A 14,225-nucleotide genomic window follows, 5' to 3' on the forward strand; every position below is an offset into this window, starting at 1 on the left:
CGCGGGCTTTGTCTCACTGCAGGAGAGCCTTGGTTTTGCGAGACGGATCATCAGGTCTGAAGTTCTTGTACTCCTCCACCTCCTTTTCGATGGACAGAAGCTGACTCTGCAGCTTGGCCCGCAGATTCGGCAGGGTGTCCCGGATGTGGTTGGTCAGTTGCTGTGCAGGTCAAAGGTCAGAATATCAGAATAAGGTCACTAGAAAACTGAAATAGTGTTTTGGGAAAACATAGGAATGGGCTCACTACATTCACATGTTTACACACCTGATTGAGGACTTTCTGGAGGTAGGGAGTTCCCATGCGGTCAGCCAGGTGTCTGTATGCCGGGTGGGAGAGAAAGAACTTCCTCTCGGCAGCCATTGCAGCATTAATGTCCTTCTTTCCATCTATGTCCTTCTGGCTTCTATTCACCACACCAATGTAACCTGGACAAGCAGACAGAGAGCTCCACACTCACAGTAAACCCTAAAACACTGACAGATTTAGAGAAAACCATCCAACTCCTTTGATCGTTTCCTGACAGACTTGAAACGGGTATTGTAATTTGTCTGGAAGATAATACAGACTTGTGTTAGAGCAACACTGAACTTTTCTGGGTTTTTACTTTCTACCCATGACCTCAGGTCTGAACAGCCCCTCCAAGGACCCAACTGTTTCACATGTGTTTAATAATGTTAAACCACATTTTAAGAGACCTCAGACCGAGAACTTAAAAGAATATAGACAGGAGAAGAGAAAAGGGGGAAGAGGGATTTGCATAAAACCAGAAAGAGAGAAAGAATTCCTGGATGCGTTTCTTCTTTTAAGGCGTAGAGAGACAAAAAAAAAAAAAGAAGTGCGGCGAAATAACCAGGAGAGGTTAGGTCAAAAGGATCCTGTTTCACCTCCAGTTAAGCTTCCTCATGCATCACTCAGTTAAAAGCTGTTTCATGCTCTATAACTAAGGCAACTGTGAGCCAGCAGCCTTGTAAATGTGCATATCCACAGCGTTAGAGAGACGGGGAGAAAAAGAAGGGAGAGGGGGGAAAAGTATAGAAAAAACAAAGGAAATGGAAAATATTCCAAAGCACATGCCTGGGTTTTAACCAAGTGCAAATGGAAAAGAAAAGCACCACATCAGCACATTGCAATAAAGGGCAGCTCACAAATTACATGCGAGTTATTTTCCAAGACAGTGTTTTTGCTTTTTTCTCTTTGCCCCTTCCCCTGCTTTTCCTTCCAGCTCTTCCTCTCTTTCACCCCATTGTCTGTCTTTTGATTTCTTACACGCTCTCCCACATCCTTTGGCCCTGTTTCTGTTCTTCGTTGCAGATGTTGGAAGGACTGAAAAGCTCTGAGTTACCACAAGGGGGAAACAGTGCGTCGTTGCGACCGACCTGAAGGAGACAGAAACGGTGCTACTTTTTGTGTGAGCGTGCTGTCGAGGTATTACGCACCTCTCCTGAGTGGAAGCAGCTTATTCTCCAAGATGTCTTTAGCATCGGTCCCCTCATCCATCAGGTCCAGCTTGGTGATCACACCGATGGTCCTTAAACCTGACCCAGTCACGCAAATTTACCAACAGTATTTCATTATGTGCATCTGTATAAAAATAACTAGGATGATACAAAGAGCAATTATAAATGAAACATCATTTCAAAGACTTATAAAACTCCTATTAGCTTCTTTACATGTGTGTAAACTCACCCTGAGGGTCGACCTCTTTGGCAATCTTTAAAGCGTCGGAGTTGGCCAGGTCAGAGTTGGCCGGGGAGACGGCCAGCATCAGACAGTTCTCCTTGGTGACAAACTGCATTAACATGTCTCTTATCTGAAATTCAATGTCAGCAGGCTGGTCACCCACCGGCACCTTGGTCATCCCCGGCAGGTCCACAAGTGTCAGGTTCAGCACTGTGAGGGTAAAAAAGAAAAGAAAGAAGAGAAAACACAAAGCCAATTCAAAACTAAACTTATTGATGCTCTACACACAGATTAAATCTTCAGTGTGTGCGGAATAAAACTGCGTCAGCCTCACCGTGCGGAGAGTAAACACGCAGGTTGATGGGCACAGGGGAGATTCCCTTGTTGGCTCCAGTCGCGCGATCCGTCTCCGCCTCGATCTCCTGCCGGACTTCATCAAAATCTGTAAACTTTTTACCCTTACAGTGCAGGAACTCGGCGAATTCTGGAAGAAACGGCAAAAGAGTGAGACACAAATGAAAGTAATGTGACAGAATATCAGAAGATCCGGTGAGGTGAACAGCAAAGACGGTAAACAGAGAGTTGAATCAAACCCTTTTAACATGATTTTTGTTCATGGGAAATTAAAGGTTTTGAATGTCGATCATAGTGAACGACGCTCAGCTGCAAAGCGATGTGTCCTTGGATGAGAGTTAAGACAGATAAAAACTGTTAGATAACTCAGTTAGAGCTTGATTCATGAAGTAACGGTTGCTGCGACCACGTATTTATTTTAGATTAACCCAAAGTAATTTATGATTCGCACCATGACTACGCAGTGAGAAAACACTCTCTGCTAGATCCTGAATCAATGTAACAACGTGTAACTATGGTAACGGGAGGATGATGTCATCGCAAGTCTATAGAGAGAATGGCAAATGTGCACGGATGGTTTTCCTCTGAGGATAGGGGGACTTATTAGACTCCAGGAGGAGCCAGGGTTGGGTGGGTGATGGGAGAGTGGGTTAAAATCTGTGCTACTTTCCCAAGTGTTGTGTCTTTCCAGGAAGGCTCAGCAACAAATAATAAAATGACAGGGGATGTTATAACAGCTACATTTCAAACAAATAAAAATAAATAAATACAGGCCAAGAACGTGATGAGAGGAGACGGAAGGTTTGGCCAAGAATGAAGCTCCTGTGTCTGAAGAGAATGAAGAGGGATGTGGATGTGGCAGCCTTTGGAATAGAAGTAAAATATTAAAGGCAGCTGGACTCTCTGTTGACACAAAGATGTTAAATGTAAATCTGTGAAGTGAACTAAGACGCAGTTCATTCAACTACATGCTGACTTTAGGAAATCGAAACGCACTTAAAAGGACAGAAGTAAGTGAAAACCTTCCTTTTAGTCTTAAATGAAATAGACTGTGCCAGATGACAGACTTTGACACATTTGTAAAATACTTGTCTTTTCTTGTTTTTATGACAGGTCGTGTAATAAATTCATTAAACACTGTATTATGTTTATACCTTTTACTTATTTCAAAGCATTAGACACAAGAAAACTACTGCAATCACCGTTACAGTAGCTCTCCGGCTTTTTCAGCGTCACTGGTTAATAAGAATAAACAGACTCAAATCAGCCATTTTTACCACATGTATTCAGAGTGATGCACAGTTCCCAATAAAATGTCAAGACAGATTTCAAGATGTCAAGATTTCTGTACAAATAGAACAGCTGTCTGGTCAGCTGTAGATATCAAATATGATTAGCCAGTCAGTGAAGCAGTCAAGATAAACCATTATGCAATTTCAAAGGAATTTGGTGAGCTTTACCGGTGGGCGAGTTCATCAGCTGCAGGACCAGAGGACGGCGGGTCACAATGCCAGAGCCACGGGGAAGAAAATCCCTGCAACACAACAGATGGATGGCAGAGATGATGGTCAGTGAAAACAACCACAATGCAGCAGGGCTACAATAACAAAGTACAGTTACCGTGCCATCCTGATAATTTACTCCAAATATAAAAAGCAAACAAATCCATTCAGAAAAATGAAAGGTTGTGTCATCAATGATGTGACAGCAGCAGGAGAAAAGAACAGAGGAGAGTCAGTGAATGAAAATAAAGAGGCCACCAGGCCACTTAGCTGTTTTCTACAGGGATCAGTTTTGGGAGTGCATTCAATACAGCAGGAAATAAGTAATAAAATAGCAACAAAATGCAGGTCAAGCTTCAGTTGATCCATCACTGATACATGTTGAATTATGTCTCAAATTAAAAACTCTTTCATTACCAGTTAGACCCTGTTCTAACTTTTAAATTAGTCGTATGAAATAAACGAAAATAGATTCAAACTGACATCTTCACGTTCCTCGTTTTGCCCTTCAGCAGGTCACTAAACCTGAGAGACAGCAAATCGTCATGTTGAATAAAATGAAGTAATTTAAATTCAATTCATTCAGTTTACAGCTTGTAAGAACAGTCTTTGGAATGTGATGGCAATGAGCAGCGAGCAGGTATTAAGTGAAAATCGAGTCAAATCAAGTTTCTTTGCTTTTAATAAAACAGCTGCATCATGTGAGAAAGAATATGCTAACTGGAGTGTGCACGCGCTCATTAGCTGTGATTAGTGGCCCTTGTATAGTCCAAAGATGACTGCCTCGAGTGTGATGACCAAACCCTAAATAAGGAGCGAAGACGGCTGGTTCGTTTATGTTTATGCCATACTACAGCCACAGACAGACAAATAGCTCATTGGCTAATGCCTTTTGATTGACAAGTTGTGAACAAGCAGGCGTCCTGGTTTTTTTTACCACATGTGATCGTCCATTCTGAAACAAGGTATGATCAAGATTTACAAAACAGATTTAATGTTTTATTCAGTATGACCCCAAATGAGTGAGTGACTCCATAAAGTCTGCAGCAAGTTGTTTACAGAGGTTAAGACAGAGTCATTTTCCCATAGATCTCTATAGGATGGGAAGACTTTTTATTGCAACTACAGCTATTGCCATCTGGTGGCTTACAGACAGATTGCAGGTTTCCAAGAGTTGGATTACTATTCTGACCAATATTTAACAGTTGCCACTCACCACTTTATGATTCGTTGAATAGGCGGTGCCTTCATGGAACCGTTTAGAGTTTAGTTTTGTGTGTTTTGACGCTTTTAATTTTTTAAAGAATCAGTATATTTTAACCAAAAACCACCAAAACATGACTAATGAACATCACAGCTAAATCATGTGAAGGGTGACAAATTAAGAATGAAACAGGTGTTTGATATGCTTATTTCTGCTGCTTATTTCTGATTATTGAATTGAGGTATTAACTGTATGTGTCCATGCAAATGAATGTGTTCTGCATACAGCTACTGACACTGATTGTGTGTGTCTGAGCTGTAAAGCAGCTCATCCAGATGCCTCCCTGTCGGACAGCTATGCTTTCCATTGCACAATATCTCTTTTTTCCTGGAGCTATTCAGATGCAGCATCAGCGTCAGCTCACCTCTTACACACTGTGGCCCTCAGCTGATGTGACACCAATTTCTCAGCGATGCAAGGTTTTCTAGTTTTCTCTCCAACAGTTTCAAGTGAACCTTACTTACAGTCACCTCAGCTTAATGACAGAAATGCAATCAAGCTACAAAACGTTTTCAATTTGCACAATGCAAAGACAAACTGTTCAGTATCTGATGAGAGAGCTCAACACTGGGAAACTGAATGTAACATTCATAAGAAATAGATGAGGTCTCTGTTTGAACCTGAGGCAAAGCCTGAGGCAGCTCGGAGTCATGAGATGAGAGTTAATCAGGTCTGAGCTGTGTTCTCTGACGAATTCACCGACCTGATGTGAAAGTTGGTGAGCACAGTGGGAAGTCTGTCAAAAAGCACATAAGGATGTTACACTGAGATATCATTAGTCTGATCTGTCTGTGCTTAAACTGCTGTAAGTATCTGCCTACCAGCACCTTTAAGCTCAATAATGAACATTTCCCTGTTAATTGTTCTTCTTGTTCTCTTCTTATGACTTGGAACTGGCCAAGAAGCAGTCTGCTACACAACAGCATAATACTATAAGAGAACAAGCAAGAAATTGGTAGTAAGATACTCTCAAATTCATCCAAAAACTAAAAAAACCCCAGATAATACAGGATTTCTAACTTGAAGAAAGTGTCCCTTTCTGAAAGACTGAACCGTGTGATATAATCTCATAAATCCTAAAACTGCAGGTTGCTGAGTTGTGCAGATACTAATCCAGCACATCTCTTAGACCACGATCAGCAAGCTTTGACTATCAACGACTATCAACAAAGACGTGTGAAATCTGTTTGCTAATTAGCAACAGCTGCTACTCTGAACCCAGCAGCAGCAGAGCGCTTTATTCTGAGCGCTGTTTCAGAGCCAGCGCTGTTCTGTTGGTGCCTGTAGAACAAAGCAAACCAGATCTCTCATCATCCACTGTTTGTGTGTCTGTCCTTTCTTCTACCTGCCCAGCAGACAGATGGTCTTGACTGCGGGTCTTCCTCTCGCTCCACTCCCAAACACCCATATTTCCTCTGCATTGCCAAGGAAACGGTCATATCCCTGAAAACACCATCAACATCCTCATTTCTTAATTGCTCATCACCTAATGTCTTCTTCAGACAGGATGCCAGCTCCACCCACCCCCAACCCTCCTCAGATACATCCCCCACAGTGAGGTGAGGTGAGGGACTGGAAACAGTCATGGTTGTGTGAGTGCCAGATGTTCTGAAATAATCACCACAGCACACTTTTAAAAAAAAGAAAAATGAACAAACAAAGCTGACACGAGATGATTTGTTTTAACGACACAAAGAGACGTAAGGAGAAACACGCTGTCTGTATTTAGGTACATTAAATATCTTCTGCAAGCACTCACGCACAGTGTAAGTGCACTGAGCACTTTGAGTCCTAACCATTGTATCTGGGAAATACATTATTGGTAATATTCTTCATTTGCATAGATTGATGAATGGACCTGTCGAACAATCCGTGTGAGCAGTAGGCAGCAGGAAGACATACACCCTTACAATCATGTAAAGAAAGAAAGTACACCCTCATTCGACTCTAAGGTTTCTTGTATCAGGACATAATAAGAAAATCACCCGGTCCTTAGCAGGTTCTAAGATTACTTCAATAGAACCTGAACTGAACAACAACATATGCAATAAAAACACTGTGTCATTATCTAGTTAACAGAATCCAAGCCAAAACAAAGAAACATTCCTGTGAAAAACTACATACCGGTAAACACAATGATTCAAAAGCTTGCAGAACCATCTTTTCTTTATCACTTTATCAGTCTCGCACATTGTTGTGCAGGAAGTTTGGCCATTGCAAATACTTGATTCTTTTCTCTTTTTTTAGCCATTCTGTTGGAGATTTTCTTGCTTGCTTGGGATCATCGTCCAGTTTCATCACCCAAGTTCAGCGTAGCTTTAGCTCTCAGACAGACGGCCTCACATCTGACCCTAAAATACTTTTGTAAAGCCAGGAGTTCATGGTCAATCCAGTGACTGCAAGGTGACCGGGTCCTGTGATCATCATCATCATCATGTCTCCACTGTGTTTGACAGCTTGTATGAAGTGGTTGTGCTGATGTGCTGTGTTTGCTTTTTGCCAAACACAGTACTGTGCATTACAACTCCAAAGCTCTGCATTATGACCAAACATCTCCCCTCACAGGAGTCTTGTGGATTTTTCAGATGCAACGTTGCAAATCTAAGCTGTGCAGCCACGTTCTTCTTAAAGATAAGAGGATTTTTCCTTCCTTCCAAACAAAACTTGTTCACTTTTTTCTAATTGTACTTTTATGTACTTTAAGATTTAACATGCTAACTGAGGCCTGAAGATCCTGAGAAGTCGCTGTTAGGGTGTTTACAGTTTCACGCTGACCTTGGAGGACATCCACTCCTGGAAGGACTGACAGCTGTCTTGAATGTTTTCCATTTGAATAATCCTTCTTGCTGTAGAATGATGGACATAAATTTGTTTGGAAATAGCCTTTTAACCATTCCGAGACAGATGGGCAGCAACGGCTGCTAATCATGTACATTTAATTATCAGCACCTAGCTGCTGTTTACCTTTTTAAATGAACGAAAAAACAAAGAATTTAATAATATGTAAATATTTTTATTCATCAGATAGTTTTTATTATGACCCGATATGTCAAACATTGGACTTGAAAGAAGCCGTGCTTTCTTATTAAATGACTGTATATGAAACTAATGTGTCGTGTTGGATGCATATGGCCATTTTGAGTTATTTTGCACTCACTCTTAAGTGTTTCGTCAAGTGACTTTATGAAAAACACAAAATTAGCCCCCAGTATGTAGTGCTCTGCAGCAGTTCTAAATCTGCATTTCCCTCAGTCTCTATGTAGATACACTGTGTATATATCACAGGATACCATAAAACCATCAAAACTAATCAGTTGTTAGCACAGTGAAAAGAGGAGGAAGGTGCTTGAGCATTTGTGAAGTATGTGTGTCTCCTGCAGCTGCAGCAACTCAAAGCAGATTAAACAAACTGATGTATTTTTAGGTTCCAAAACACTCAAAAAAAAGAACCTGATAGATTTGACTTTTGGAGGCACTCGGGCTAAGCCTCCATCACTTGATGTTGTGCACAAACACACAAAAACACGCCTACGCAGCTAGTAAGCGCCAGCTGCTGTGGAGTAGTGACTCACTGCTTTTTGTAATAAAGTCTACCCTCTCAGTGGTGTACAAATAAATGCCAGGACGAGTGCACACATGCACACAGACTGTCTTATTCCCTCGTGTAGACCTGACTGTTTTAATCAGTACAAAGAGCTCCACTTTAAAGAAATCTTACATAATAATTAAACAGTATGTCAACAACTACAGCCCCCAGGATGGAGTATTTGGTATTCACCCAGGATGGGTATGCCTTGTATATGTTTTAGATACTCTCTATAAGACACTGTAATATTCCCAACAACTCCAGCTGAGTATGCAGCTCTGTTGCTCTCAGCAACTGCGTCACCTCACTTCCGATTCCCAGACACAGTCAGACACTGAGCCTCATCTAATCCCGTTCTAATGCGTGCAGCATTACGAGTCCTGACAGCGGTGCACCAGCACAAACAGGCAATTTTCCCTCCCGGCAGCGTTTGTGTTTTGGCAGAAGGACACTGTTTTTACTGGTGAATAATGGACGCACACGTGCACACATATTCCCATAAACCACACTGGAAGGTGGAGCCAATGAAAGGGCGTTTGTTGGATATGTGGGCATCGAGATTAGACCGGAGCCAATGGGAGAATGTGTTGGAGGCGAGCTCCGGCCCAAACAGAGATTAGTGGTAATCCTCTGTAGCAGTATCAGAACGAATGATGTCCTCTCTTCTCTCTGTCTCTCTCCAACTGCTTCCCCGCTCCTACTATGCCCACACTTTCTTCTGTTTCTACACTTTAACTCGCTCTTTAAGGCATATTTAATTACTGCATTTAAGTCCCATAAATGCCTCATGATTTCCTTAGAAGTTTCCTTGAAACAACATTTTTTTATTTGGTACTAAATGGAGCTGAGGTATTGTTTCAGTTTGAGAATTTACTAAACACTATCTGTTTCCAGCTTCTCATCTGTGAGGATTTCCCACTTTTATTTGCTTTATCTGGAAGATTTATCAAACAAAATAAGACATTTTGACCAAACGATTAATCAGTTAATAAAAAACATGTCATGTAAAGTTGTAACTAATGAAAAAAATTATTCCGAAAGTCTTGTGTTGCTTCTTTATTTACCAATGTCTGAATAGAGTTTATTTTTACCTAGCTAGTACTGTGCCGGACCCCAATTTTACTTCAGAACTGCCATCATTCTTCATGGCAGAGATTCAGCAACTTTCTGGAAACATTCCTCAGAGATTTAGGTCCATATTGACATGATAGCATCTCACGGTTGCTGCAGATTTGTCAGCTGCACATCCATGATGTAAAACATGTCATGCACTCCATTCATAAAGGACATGGTCAGCAATAATACTACCTGCAGGGTTTATATGATGCTCAATGGCTACTAAGAGCCCCAGGGTGTTCCTAGAAAATATCCCCTACACCATCACACCATCACCAGCATGAACCATTGATGAAGGGCAGGGTGGATCTATGCTACAACACCAAATTCTGACCCTACCATGTGAATGTTACAGCAGAAATCTGATTAGATCAGACAAAGTTTTCCCCAGTCTTCTGATGTCCAAATTTGGTAAGCCTATATGAATCGTAGCCTCAATTTCATGTTTTTAGCTGACACCAAATCACCTTTCTTCCCCACTTTAATGCTCAGTTTAAACTTCAGCGGGTCATCTTAACCCTGTCTACACACCTAAATGCAATGTGATTGTCTGATTAGACCTTTGTGTTAAGAAGCTGTTGAACAGGTTTATCTAATAAAGTGTCCAGTGAGTGTAAATAGATGGAAAATTAGCAGATATCAATTGAAACCAAGAAGAACGATCTTGCTTGTTATATTTGTTCGACCGTCAAATCCCTCAAGTCTCTGCTTTCTTTACTAGACAATTTCACTCAGAATCATGCAAGACGTTAACACTACGGGGAAAGTAAAGTAAAATGTTACCACTTGATTAATTAGCGCTATTACGAACTCTACAAGTCTAACTTTGCTGATCACATCCAGTGGAATCAAAGAAAAAGATTCACGTTTTAGGCATGAGACTCACTCACATTATTCTTCATAAGCAATTAATTAAGTTAGGCCTCTACATCCCCCCACCACCTCCCACTGGGCTTTGATTTGAACATAGTAAAGGCTTTAATCTAGTGACAGGATAATATCCTGCTGCTGCTGCTCATCAGAACACTTTACACCCTTTCAGTGTTATGTAACATGTGGAAACAGGTATGTATCTTAAACCCTATGCTGGGGCTAACCCTCTCAGGCTCAAATTAACTCTTTTGTTGCTAATGCACAACCAAGTCCTGCAGTGGTACTTCTGAGTAAAACAAACTCATAAAACATGTATGTGGGGTAATCAGGTTGTTAGTTTTTAACTTTTGCAAATCAGCAACGCCTGCCTCGAGAGGGTTAAAACAGTGATGGCAGCAGGGAGAGAAAAAAAAACATATGTTGGAGTTTTATGTTACTGGGCTATTCCAGTGCTCACAGCCTGCACTGATAACAAAACACCTGACACACCTCAGCATACAACAATCTTTGGGCTTCGGTGCATGAAAGGCAAACATTCCTATTATCACCATTTTCTCACCACTCATATGACTCATTATTCCCTTAGGCAATCCTAAGAAAGACTGCGGGACATCTCCTGGCCTGTTTCGATACAAGCATGAATCCTCTGCTAAAAAAAAAGCTATTGTTTCTATAATCCACTGACTGGCCCCTTTTAATCTTCCATAATGACATGACTATAATACACGAAGAGCTGAAGAGCAACCCTCACTTCCAATGATAAAATCAGCATTTGGCTTTTTCCAGAGGAATCAGTCAAAGAGCTGTCCGTGGTGCTGAAACTGAGCAAACCTTGCAGCTAAGCCTTTGCAAACATCATTCACAGCGACTACCGAGCTCTCCTGATAAACTCAACATACTGATCTTGAACATCCTGGTTATTTTCTGTAATAGCTTTCTATGCCATCCTATGTGGATTTGTCCCATCAGCAGAGTCATCCGACTAACAATGAATTCAGTAAGAAAATTTCATTTTACTGAAAGAAATCTGCAGCACACAGCTGCTGCTTTTCCATTTTAGTGACCGTTTTTTCTTTGACTTTCTAAATCACCTCATTCTGTTTTCCTCCAACGTTCAGTGTATGAACTGTTTTTCTTCCTTTAACATAAATGCTACGCTACACATGTAACAATACTGGATTTACCCCCACCCTCACGGTTACTGGGTACTAACAGGTCTCACTCAGCTGGCACTGCAAGTGTTTGGCAACAAAGACGAGTAGAGCTCTCTTGCTTTGTCTGAGATAATTAGACCTGTGGGAGCCTTAATTACTGACTGGGAAACGGCCACAAATGAGAAAGAGCGGATGAGCTCAAATTCATATGCATAATCATGTCTTGTTTACTGCCAGACAGGCAAGCCAACGATTCGGCCGGGTCAACATGGAGAGAAATAAATCTGCAGAAGGCCAGATAGCTCATTTATTGTCAATTAAAAGACAAACATTAAACAATTTTTTACTGCAGATCAAATACCCTCAGATGTCTGGCCTGGATGAAACTACAGTGGCATCTATCAGTTTCATCTGTTTCATCACTGTTTGTTGCCATAGAGAAATATCGAAATAAGTTTCCCATTTATTGGTTTAAAGAGGAAAAGTAAAAAGAAGCAGTTGCATCTACTTTAGTCGTGACAAGAAAATGGTTGGTGATGAAAGAAGCGATTAAAGAGAAATACTTCAAAGTACAAACGCATTGTGATGACTGTGCATCTTGATTTGTGCTGGCACGGTGCGTTAGTGTGTTTTTTAATGTTTTTAGTTTAACCTCACTGCCAAGTAGAACTTCAATTTAGAGATTCATGAGTTGGGGAATCAGAGTTTAAACTAAGAGGAGACACACTGAACTGTAAGAAGCACCGTGAGCAATAACAGTAAAGGACAGACGATAAAGACTAACAGGTACGTTTGATTACTGCTCCTGTGCTCTTGTGAGGTTAGGACAGAATATCTCAAATGGTTTTAACTGTGTTTGTCACACCTACCAGACATGTAGCATCACCACATCAAAATCGAATCCACCAGTGAGGAAAACTGTCTCTCAAACCCTTTTTGAAAGCATTTCTTTAACTGTGTAGTTGTTAGTTTTAACCTAAATCCTTTAAAAGCTACATAGAAAAAGCTGTTTGTTTACGATCACAAGGGCTGAATGAACCTGTTCACTTATCTATCTCCCATTCCTGTTCTCTCTTTCCCCCTAAAATGACATCCAGTTCAGCTGAGCACCAGACAAACTGTAAACAGCCATTAAACTGATGCAGCAGTTTTCTGTATGTTGTTATTGGCTGTCTGAGATAACCATAAAAGACACATTGGAGGTGGGGTTCGGCAGTTTGAACCAGGAATAAAATCAATAGCACCCTGTTTGTTTTTATTGACATAAGAATTATGAAATAGAAGCAGTTTAATGAAAGCTGGACTTTCTGCAAGGCACCAACACAATTCACTATTAGAGACGGGGAAATAGAAAAAAGAGAAGCTGTGGCACGTGTAAATGCAGCGTATTGAAAAAATGTGTTTAGTCAGAAAACACGATGGGTCAGTGGGGGAGGTGAAGCAGAGGACGATCAGGAGGATGGGAGAGCCTGAGCTACGTCACTGCAGCTGGACGAGGAAAGCTGGCAGGCTAAAAACGCAGCAGGCCACAAATTTTCACGAGACGCCAAAGACCGCAGTTCCTACAAATCACCCGCTTGGCATTGAAATCCACCACCTTTGTGTAATAAAGTTTAAAATCTCATCATTTTTCTAAACCATTGCTCCTTTGGGTAAAACAGCATAATAAGGCGCAAAGCTGTTTCTATGACAACAGATGCGTGAGTGCAGCACAGCGTGGCCCAATTGTGAGGGTGAAGAGATCAATTTAATAGCTATTACTGGGAATAAAAAGGCTCAAAAGCGAGGAGTTACATTAGTAATAAGATGCCAGTAGCAGATATGAATGTTTAGCTCACTTTAACTTAATGTGCTTTTCATTCCAGACTTTTATTCTGAATTTTGAGCAAAGTTTGCAGGTAGATTTGCCAGAAATAAAATGTTCATTCAAACAGTGCACTTACTATAATCTACAGCAGCGGTTTCTTGTTGTATTGCGTTGTGTAGAATAGCTGTCGATGCTTTGCAGTATACTAGTGTCAGCACCGGTTGCTTTTGTACTGTTAGTTTAGTGTTACAACTATAATCTCCATATATAACTGCAAGTTCTCGCCTTTATTCAGAAACATCTGAACGTTTTTGTAATGAATTCCTTTATTTTTACAGCAGGTACGGTGTAGAGTACACTTACAGGTAAACAGCAGGTCAGCCTCACCTACTACCATTTAAGATGGGGATTATAGAGCCCATGTGGTGAACTAGGTAGACCTACAGAGCTATGCCTAACAGATGGATCCTTTCCCTCTGTGTCCAGTGGGATAGATGGTATTTTGTCTTGGAATACCAAGGCCTTGTTGAATGTTGGGGTGAGCTGGCTCGGAGCCACAGTGTGCATACACTATGCCCTTGCTTAAGCAGCAAATACTGCTGAATCACACAGTGTATGTGTGTGTGTGGGGCGCATCTTGGAACCCATTAAAAAAAATCTTCAGATCCAGCGAAATACAAGAAAGCAGGAGCAGACTGACAGATAGAAGCACCATCAGGGCTGTCTGCATGCAGTAAGCTTCATTTGCAGCATTATAAGCACGGGCAGACAGATGGATGAGCTGAGCTGGAAGGGCTCAAAGCTCAGGTGGACTCTCATTCTGTGTGTGTGTGTGTGTGTGTGTGTGTGTGTGTGTGTGTGTGTGTGTGTGTGTGTGTGTGTGTGTG

General features: G+C 41.3%; 1 protein-coding gene across 12 annotated transcripts in view; it reads right to left on the reverse strand.

The window, feature by feature from the left end:
- Window positions 1-14,225, reverse strand: part of dnm1a (dynamin 1a) — a 50,307-nt gene that overhangs the window by 34,970 nt on the left and 1,112 nt on the right. For all 12 annotated transcript variants that reach the window (XM_013909832.1, XM_005720469.2, XM_013909834.1 and 9 more), the window contains exons 2-7: window positions 3,497-3,570; window positions 2,017-2,166; window positions 1,689-1,892; window positions 1,439-1,537; window positions 267-427; window positions 18-160 (exon numbers count right to left, since the gene is read on the reverse strand). In XM_013909832.1, coding sequence (XP_013765286.1) covers window positions 18-160; window positions 267-427; window positions 1,439-1,537; window positions 1,689-1,892; window positions 2,017-2,166; window positions 3,497-3,570 — 831 coding nt within the window. The remainder of the gene's footprint in view (window positions 1-17; window positions 161-266; window positions 428-1,438; window positions 1,538-1,688; window positions 1,893-2,016; window positions 2,167-3,496; window positions 3,571-14,225) is intronic.

This window comes from Pundamilia nyererei, unplaced genomic scaffold (assembly GCF_000239375.1).
Source record: "Pundamilia nyererei isolate P.nyererei 1_Seehausen unplaced genomic scaffold, PunNye1.0 scaffold00002, whole genome shotgun sequence".
Lineage (NCBI taxonomy): Eukaryota > Metazoa > Chordata > Actinopteri > Cichliformes > Cichlidae > Pundamilia > Pundamilia nyererei.